General features: G+C 28.1%; 1 protein-coding gene across 1 annotated transcript; it reads right to left on the bottom strand.

The window, feature by feature from the left end:
• Nucleotides 1-1,254: 1,254 nt before the first annotated feature.
• Nucleotides 1,255-3,182, bottom strand: LOC112741021 (non-specific lipid transfer protein GPI-anchored 14). The gene is made up of 3 exons (XM_025789823.3): nt 2,790-3,182; nt 2,604-2,699; nt 1,255-1,942 (listed from the first exon to the last, which is right to left on the bottom strand). The coding sequence occupies exons 1-3, from the start codon at nt 3,109-3,111 to the stop codon at nt 1,809-1,811; spliced, it is 552 nt and encodes a 183-aa protein (XP_025645608.1). The 5' UTR covers nt 3,112-3,182; the 3' UTR covers nt 1,255-1,808.
• Between the last annotated feature and the right edge of the window lie 7,259 nt (nt 3,183-10,441).

Raw genomic sequence — 10,441 nt, 5'->3', positions numbered from 1 at the left:
TAAAAAAAATTATTATTAGAAAATTAAGATGAGCGACTGATTTAGCTACAAAAAAATTGGTTGCTATTAAGAACGGTAATGTTCCATCAGAGACTAATTTAGCGATGGAAAAATTGGCCGTCGAAATTGGTCAATTAAGTTTTGGTTGCTAATTAGTGACCGATTTAGCAACTGAAATATTGGTCGCTATTTAGCGACCGATTACCTCAGCAACTGATTGAACGATGGAAAACTTGGTCACCATATAACGATCTATCTTGTTAGTGACTGATTTAGTAATTGAAAATGTTTGGTATGAGTTTTGTAGCCTTAGTTGAAAATCAGTTGCCAAATCTTAGTGACCAACCTCGGTCGCTATTTTAAATTTAGGTTTTAAGGACTATCAAAATTGATTGTTAAATCGGTTACTAAATCGATCGCTATAATAATAATTTCTTGCAGTGATATTTCATGTGATAACTATCCAACTATCCATAAAAAAAATCTTCATCTCTTCATCATTTTCCCTCTCCACCATAACTTGCATCATGTATAAATAGGTTCATAAGGCTTGAGACACAATAGAGAGAAAAATAAGAAATAAGAACAACGTATACTTGTGCTATCATAAATAATATATGTGCATGTAAAAGTAAATATATTATTGAGAGTGTAATATAATATCTCAATTATAATGAGATATACATATTAGAGAATATTAATACTAAAATTTTTTATTTCTACTCCTCTTTCATTTTATTTATCTATTTATTTTACAACAAATTAATGTATTGATTTATTTAAGGATAAAATATGAGGAGATATGATATGTAGGGGAATGTTAGGTGACCAAGTGGTAACAAAAATGAGAAATCGGTTACTATTGGGTCAAATAAAAAAAAAGATTGATTATCTAACATTTATCAATTAATAACATACCGTGTGTTTAATTTTAGAGGAACAAATGTGCATGAGAGAATGTAACAATTAATTAAATAGAAGGAGCTAAATGTAATTATGACAATATTAGACCAAAGAAAAAATGAAAAGAAAGACCACCTACCATTTATTCCTTTTCCTAAATATATAATTTGTGACGCAAACACCAACTATTTGCCGTATGAAGATTGAAGAGAAAAGCTCTGACTTTGTGGGTTTTAGCAGAATTGATGCGATCTTTTAGTTAGTTGAAAAATTAATTATGAGGTTACATAAGAATAAATACCACACCAAAGGAAGAAAATGAAGGAAAGAAAAAGACTAGACAGCAGCATATAGACCCAACAACTTTCATAGTTCAGTGTAGTTTACTAATAATAGAAAGGCAGAATTAATTTTAGTTTTGCACAACAATTATAGGAATTGAAAAGAAAAAAATTTACAGAAATATGAGAACGAGATAGACACATACACTAGCCAATCATAGCAAAAACACTAGAAATGGGTAAACTTCTTTATACGTACGAATAAATTACCATTTGTACGCATAAAGATACAGATGCTGACAAATGTATCCATACAAAAATAAAACGACAATTATAACTATGGAAGATGGCTTCTGTGTGCCAAGAATACCCGGACGTTGGTTACACAATTGGTCCGTTAGGATATTCTTGACACACGGAAGCTATCTTTCGTGGATACAATTATCATTTTATTCTTATATGGATATATTTGTCAGTGTTTGTATCTTTTATGGATACAAATGGTAATTTATTCTACAAATGTAAGAGGTGGTAAACTTCTTTTTCCATTTGAAGTTTCTTTTTTCCATAGAGAATCCTTCTTGTCCATACTACATTGCTACAAGCTTTTGAAAAATTGAAAGTTCAAATGAGAAAGAAGTTAGAAATGAATACAGTTGGTAAAATTACACAAATGACCCCAGTCACATGCCACCTATTTCCCTTGCCACCATCGCTCTTTTCTTGAGCACTTGAGCTTGTTCCATTCTTAGCTCCACCTGTAAGACCATTATTAATCGCAGCTTCTTAGTTTTTTCCAACTTTCAAAACCAAAGTAGAGGGCTTCATTTATGAAAAGTACAATAAATAATAATAATAATAATAATAATAAAGAAATCATTTAAATAAAGATACTTAAAATATTTTTTTTTAAAAAAAATATTTTTTAATATTTAAAATTTAATATATTTAATCAATTAAATCATATTATTTCCATCATAATTAGATTTAACAAACTCATTTAGTTGAAAAATTAATGAATCAAATCTTAAATCGATCTAAATTAATACATTTTTTATAAAAAATAACTATAATATTTCTATTATAAAAAATTACAAAAATACTTCTATATATATATATATATAATAAGAATATTTTAGTTATTTTTATAATAAAAATATTGTAATTATTTTTTATAAAAAAATATTAATTTAGACCGATTTAAGATTTAGTTCATTGATTTTTTTGCCAAATCAATTTATCTGATTTAATTTTGACAAAAATAACACAATTTGATCAGTTATATGTATTAAATTTTAATTACTAAAAAATATTTAAAAAAAAGACCGATTTAAACATTTTTATTTGAGTGATAATAATAATAATAATAATAATAATAATAATAATAATAATAATAATAATAATAATAATAATAATTACCACTAGGAACTGGGGTGGAAGTGTTGGTTTTGGTGGATTTTCCAAACCCCTCAAACACCTTAGCATCAGGAGAGTTAGGTGGCAAATGCAAAAGATCTGAAAGAATCCAAAAGCAATTTATGTGTGCAGCAAAACGGTATATGTATGTATATATTTGATGAGATAGAGAGAGAGAGAGAGAGTTACCGACGCACTGGGAAATATTAGATGGTGCATGACAAGAAATAGGAAGTTGAAGAGCGAGGGTGGCATTGATGGTAATGCCAAGGTTAGGATCGTTGCGATCTTTGATGAGGATGCAGATGCATTTCTTGCTCTGATCAAGAACCACTTTGAGGCCACTGCAGCAGTCTATGGTGGGGATCTTGGCTTGCCCACTAACATAAGGGATACAGGGAGCTAGCCCAATCAGTTTCTCTGCACATTCGTCTCTGTCTTTCGCCAAATCACACCTTGCAAAACCAACCAACACCAGTAATATGCTACAACACAATCTTAGATCACTCATCACTCGACACAGGGAATGTTATGGTAAAATCCTAGTAGCTCTCTCTGCCCACGCCTGTTTTATACTTTACTTGCCACTTTAGTTATATTTTAAAGTATATTTTAAAGAGTAGCAAGAGTTTCAAGTGTATCGGGAACATTGGTATTCCAATTGTTTTAACCGATGATCTGAATTATAAAAAATATATATAATATATATTAATTGAAATCAACGGTTAAAACAACTGGAACATCGATGTTTCTCGATACACTTGAAATTTTTCTTATAGCATATATATATATATAGGTGAATGCTATCCTACCATCTCTAAAGTAATATGTAAGTTACCTTCTCTAATGTGTCATATTTTAATTGAGTGTTTATTTTAATCTGAGTTACTTTAATATCATGAGAGTTACCTTCTTCATTCTTTCGTCGTTGTTGCGCCTCCCAAGCATCACCGTCTCATTGGTATTTCGTTTTCTCTTCCCAAATCATTCTTCTAGAAAATGTATTCCAACTCTCTCTAATTGCATTTACTCCTCCTCACTCCTTTGTCGTCGTCATTACGCCTCCAAAGCATCATATATATATTGAAAAAATTTAAAAACATTTCTCAGTTTTATTTTTGTCCCAACAATCTTATATTTGTATCAAATATATCCTGGCAACTAAATTAAAAGAAATTTAGGACTAATCTAACAATAATGTATAATAAATATGTTTAATTTGCTTATGTGAAAGACTGTTATTGTTGAGTTTTTTTTTTAAATTAGTCGTTAGGAATAAGTTTAATGAAAATAAAAAAATTTTAGAATAAAATTGAAACAAAATAAAATTTAAGATTATGTTTAAAATTTTTAACAATTTTCAAGAAAAAATATATTTTATTATTTATTTTATTATAAAATTATTGTTTCAATTCTCATTTTGAAAGATTTAGCATTTAGATTTACATTTAGAATTTAAATTTAAAATTAAAAAAATTAATTGATATCAATTGGAAAGAGTTCAGTATCTAATTGAATTTATTTTACTTAATAAAAAATTGTCTAATTTTACGTGATTTATCCCAAGTTTGGTGGAAGAGAATTGAATGTCTTAGTAAAGAACTTTTCAATCTTTAAACTTAAGTTCAAGATGTTCAAAGTTTATTATAATATAAGTTTGGTCTAAATGTAATTATTCATACATTATTAATGATTTAATCTTATTTGTTAATGTTTGACGGATGGATTAGATTAAAAATAATGATGCATATTGATTGTGTACTACAAATATAAACCTCTTTTTTTACATAATTTTTATAATGACCTACAAACATGGTCAAAAAAGAGTTAAGTTCCTCCTAAAGGTATTGGGCTAAAAGAATGGAACCCAAAAGAACACATTGAGGAGTTGAATTTCTCTTTAGTCGGAACTATATTGGTAGAAGTTGATTGATTGGATTTAGAGTGTAAAGGTGTCATCTAGTTGAAAGAAAACCAAACTAGATGTCCCTTCACTAATGTCACATGTTAAGAGCTTTAGTTTAACGTGTGGGAATCAACTTCCTACCTTTTCAGTTGACAAGACTTGAGATTTGAGGTGACAGGAGTACCTAAAGATATTTTAGAAAGAACAGTAAACCAAATGTCAGACTAAAACCATTGGCCAAGAGATGTCCTCTTCATCATGGTTTTACAGTATAAAAAGGACCTCAAGCCACCTCTGTAAAGCACTTCACTTTTCACCTTCACCTTCACCTTCAACCAGACTCTCACTTTTCACTTTCACCTTGATCATCTTCTTATTCACAGACCTTGAACCCCTTTTCATCATTTACTTTCACCTTCACCTTCACTTTCACTTTTTCACCTTCGCCTTCATCCTCTTTTTCTGAGAATTTCTCTTCTCTGTAAACCATTCTTGTCCACTTTAAACAAAGCTCATTCATCCTCTTGTGACATTAGTGGAGGTCTCAACACTTGTTCTCCACCTCTCTTCCTCATTATTAGTTCTTGTATTGGTTTTTTATCATTAATAGAAGTGTCTTCCTCACAAGTTTACTTACCCCTAATCTCTCATATTAACTATTATTTTTCACTTAATCTATTTTCACGAAACCCACCCGAATTACATATAAAGATGATTTTTTTTTTACTTTTAAAACATGATATTTTATAATTTTAATTTTATTGATAAAATACTAAAAAATTACCATCGTGATGAATGTTTAAAAAAAAAAGAAGAATCAATCTTAAAATTTAACTTTATCATAACTAAAATTTATTATAAGAACCAATCTATCAAATAATACTATACATTTAAGTTTTTTTTTGTTAACTAAATCTAATCCAATTAGTTTAACATAACAGTTATAACTAATATTACTTCAAATTTTATTATTTAACTTAGTTAGATTTAGTTCATAAAAAAAAATTGAATATATAACATTACTCTCAATCCATATACAAAAATCATACTATTAAGATCTTAATTAACATTTTCGCTCAAATTAATTCCTTCACAAGATTCTTAAATAAGAATGCGTTTGGTTCTTTTATTTTTTTTTTACAAAATTACTTTTTTATTTAAAGAAATTAGCTTTTCTTATATTTATGTGAATTTTATTAAATAGTAATACAAAAGGTTGAATTTTCATATTCTTTTTAATTATATTAATAAATATTATAAAAACACTTTTCGAATAATTATTAGACCTAAACGCACTTACGTATTCTAAAATTTCTATTTTTTTCATCACAATAATATTATTTGTATATTAAAATTAATTACTAATATATTCATATATAAATTATATATATAATTTAATTTATTTTTAATATATATTATATTTTTATATATTTTATATTAATAATTAATTTTAATAATTAATTTTAATATAAGTAGTTAGTGACTTGGGTCATCATATATTCCTGTCTTGTTAGTCCTAGTGGGGTCTTCCCTAGCTATCACATGTGACCCAAATTTGGTCTCTAAATGGCCCTACCCTATGATTCTGTTAGGTTTACTATATATATTCTTCTAAGTTATTTTATCCTAAATTATTATACGTATTAAAAATAATAATAATATTTAGAAGATAATAAAAAATTAGCTAAACCATAAATTTGAGTTGTTTCTTTTTTTATCGTCTTAACATTATTTAGGGGTCTATATTTATTTTTTAATATTTATTAATTATTATTATAATTAATAAATATATAATTAATAAATATTAAATAAGATAAATTTGAGTAGCTTTTTTTTTATCATCTTAACATTACTCATAAAATCAAGATCTCATTTAATTTATAGAGAATAAATAGTCATCTTTAAAAGACATTCTTCAATTTTCTTTAAGTTAATATGCTATTTTTTCCGCTTAATTGTTATTTTTGATTAATAGTTTATATATTATAATTACATATGTATTAATAATTTAATATTAATTTAATTTACGCATAAAACTTTGATCAAGTGATGCTCCAAACACTAATATACTATAAATCAAATAACATATTTTTTTTATACTCACTTAGAAGTAAATTAATAAATGATAGTGCAACTAATAATTATAACTCATTTTTTTTAGCTTTACTATAAAATTTTTCTAATTATAAAATGGAGCAAAACTATTAAATAAAACATAAAAAAAAATCTAATCTTACTTTTATTTTTGTTTGAATAATACCTTACATATCATGTAGAATAAAAATAACATGTGAACACCAAAACTTAATCATTATTTTTTCACCCATATTTTATACCAAAATAGTCATATTTTTTTATAAACACAACAAATCAATTACCAATTAATTATTATTAAATTTTCATATCTTTATTCATATTTATGAGACTGAGACATCTTTAATTTGGAAGTGTGTAATGGACAATCTACTGTATTAGTTGTTAAGGAAAAAGGAATTCTCTAAAACGAAAAATATCGAAACAAAGTGAATAGGTTAATTATTATTAAAATAATTAAATATTTATTATTTTATTTTATTAATTTTTTCACTTTAAAAACTTTAATGCATTGCTAAGTTTGCGAATCTTTCTGAACTTTCTGATATGTTGTTATTTTAGTTGACAACCTGACAACAATCCGTGACTACTTGAAATTATTTTATTTTCATTTTTCTCTATCCCGTGATTATTTTGCATCTACCCGTGATTAACTACTTAATTTTGATCCAAATTGGTAAGTTGGACCCACATCAAAACATAGCACTTTACGGAGCTTAAGAGCCACGAATTCGGTTTTCTCACAATAAAAATTAGAGAAAATGATAAATAGGTCATTTACCTTTTGTTCTGCGAATATTTTCGTTCTTAACTATTGAAAAATATTTTTAAGTTCTTGACCTTCACAAAACTTAGACGGATCAATCCTTCCGTCCAAATGCCTCCGTCAAGGACTGATCCGTCCAAATGCCTCCATCAGGAACGGATCCGTCCAAGTTTTGTGAAGGTCAAGGATTTAAAAATATTTTTCAATGGTCAGAGACAAAAATGTCCGCAGGACAAAAGGTCAAGAATCTATTTGTCATTTTTTCTAAAAATTTGAAAAAATATAGTAAAGGTAAACCGGATCGAATGTGAATTTTTTTAAAAAAAATAAATAATAAAGGTATTTTTGTTCAGACTTGTTTTATTCTTTTGAGTTTAAGAATGACCTGAATAAAATTATAAAAAATAGATTAGAGATATGATATTATCACCATCTATCTCTTCTGAATTTTTAATATTTCGAGTTTTTTATTCTCAACAATATATAGTATAGTAGTTGTACCTACAAAAATTCCAACACTCAAATTAATATGGGTCAGGAATTAAGATAAAGATTATATATACATGAGTACATTTATTTAAAATAGTATATATATCTAAGTTTAATTGATTTTAAGATAGTAAAAATTGTCTTTTTTATTAGTTAATTTTTATTTGAGATATTTTTTTTTATGATTATCTTTTTATGAGATGCTCTCTTTTTTTATATCATGCTCTTTTTTTCTTTTTAACTCTATTTATCATCAATATTATAACTTTCTCTTTAAGAGTGAAAACAATAGTTACAGTATTACCACTAAATTCATAAAGTTAAGTGATGAGAAATTAAGTGGATTGATTAAATTATTATTGTGGTAACGTCTTAGAATCCGAAATGATGCATGATCATCAAACATTCAAACTAGTTCTTTTATACTTGAGATACTCTTGAACTCAATTCTTAAAAATAATAGGTTTAAAAAAATATACCCCAAATAATATTTAAGATTCAAATAAAAAATAGTCAAATATCAAGATTTATATACGTATAAATTCATAATATTATATATTTTATGTTATAGAATAATAAAAAATAAGTACAGAAAAAATTTATTAATGTAATTATATCTTAATTTGTCTTTTTATTTCATTTGCAAAACAATTATATTTATATCTTTTAATTTTTAATATGTATTTTTTTATTTCATCAGCAAAATAATTGTATTTTTCTTTTAGGATAACCAATTGCATTTTTTTATTATTATGGATTGTATATTATCATAAACCAAAAAAATAACATAAGACAAGCCCTATGCTAAAAAAATGCAAACAATGTCTGTTGGGCCAAAAGCCCAATTACTAAAATGTGAACTTCTGATAACCTTAATCTTTTGGAAAAAAAAAAAAACCGTAATCCTATTCGTTAAGGATAGAAATTCATGTACAGTTATTTTCATATAAAATTGACCGTCGAAAATCATTAGATGATAATTTAGTCAAATTATTTAGCGATTATAGATTATCAACTTTACATAAAGATAACTAATATGAATATTCACATTTCTTAAAACATTTTTCATTCTTCAATATGGCGCTATTTCACCATAGCAACCACGTACACACAAAAAAAAATCATCGCAACCTCAATCTTTTTCCAATTTAGTAGGAACTCTCTTCTTCAAAATCTCTCTCTCTCTCTCTCTCGGATGAACAAAGAAAAGGACGGAAGAAAACACACTCTAACTTAGGTTTTTGTTTATTTTAAAGTATTAAAAATTGAAATCTAAAAGGAATGAAGCTAGAGGGACGACCGGACAATGGTGGGACGGCGACGGTAAGAAAAACGTAGGTGAACAGAGTTCAGAATTTATCACTTTTTTCTTTGAGAGAAGGAAAAGAGATTGAAAGTGAGGACTGAGGAGGGTGAGAGGTATTCCAAGGGTTACCTAAAACATTGATTTAGGGCCTAAACATGAGGTCAAGACTCCTTATGAGGCAGCGTCCAACTTGTTCTTATGCCGAGGTGCCGCCGTCCGAATTCCTCGTGAGGAGGTGGGAGTAGTACCTGCAAGAGACTCCGATACTAAAGTTAGCAAGGGCTTTATGCAAATTTTTAGTAGATTAGAATGTAAATTATACCTGAGAGGTGCAGTGTATTTATAGTAGAGTTAGTAACCACCTTTGTTGAAGTAGTTCCATCTTTATTGACAAATAACCGTTCCCTTTATCTTGGGAGTTTGTTGGAATATATCTTTTAGGGAGGATAGAGATAGTGGGAGAGATTCGCGGAGGTAGTTACTTGCTTAGGCAAGTAGAGTTGGGATTCTTCGCGGTGTCCGACCTCTTTAAGGAGGGCGGGTGGGAGTTTGAGACCTCCTTTTTGGGTTGAGTCTTTTATCCTTATTGGGTCTGACTTTATTTGTTGGGCCAGTGTATGAACAGTGCCCCTATTTGAGTCTTGAGCTTTTAAGAGGTCGGGTTCAAGAAATTCGTAGCTTTTGTTTCAACGTCGAGTACTCCGCCTTTTAGAGGTCGGGTACTAGACATGTTTTTGAAAATTTGAACGTTGCCTCCTTAAATGAGGGGCAAACATTGTGCGGCAGTTTCCTTAGGATCTATGCACGTCTTTAAAGAGGGGGTGGCTGAGGATCATTTTACCCCTTCTCTCTTATAAAAACGTTTTAGCTTTTCTTCTTCTTCTTCTTGTTTTTCCAATTCTGAAAAAGCTTTCGTTGCTCCTTTTCTTCGCGAAAAAGTCTTCTCTTTCTTTTCTTGCTTTTTTATTACTCTTGGTTCCAGGATTTGTCCATCTTGAATTTTTTGAAGGTCCTACCTTGCTAATATGGAGAGGAACGTTCGTGGTTTGCTATTTGATGTGTCCCTCCTCTTTTTGAATTTTCATCAAGGTTGGTGCTTTTGTTTATTTTTTGGTAATCTTGTAAAGTTGTTTTCATGAGACTATTCTGAATGGTCCCTGAATAATGGTATTGACGCTGGTATTTTGTTGCTTTTTTGTCACCGATTCTTGGGATTTCTTTGATGGCTTTACCTAACTGTTTGTTGTTTTACTTATTGCTAATAAATCCTTTTGAACTAT

Source organism: Arachis hypogaea, chromosome 14 (assembly GCF_003086295.3).
Source record: "Arachis hypogaea cultivar Tifrunner chromosome 14, arahy.Tifrunner.gnm2.J5K5, whole genome shotgun sequence".
Lineage (NCBI taxonomy): Eukaryota > Viridiplantae > Streptophyta > Magnoliopsida > Fabales > Fabaceae > Arachis > Arachis hypogaea.
This window is presented reverse-complemented; position numbering and strand designations above follow the sequence as displayed.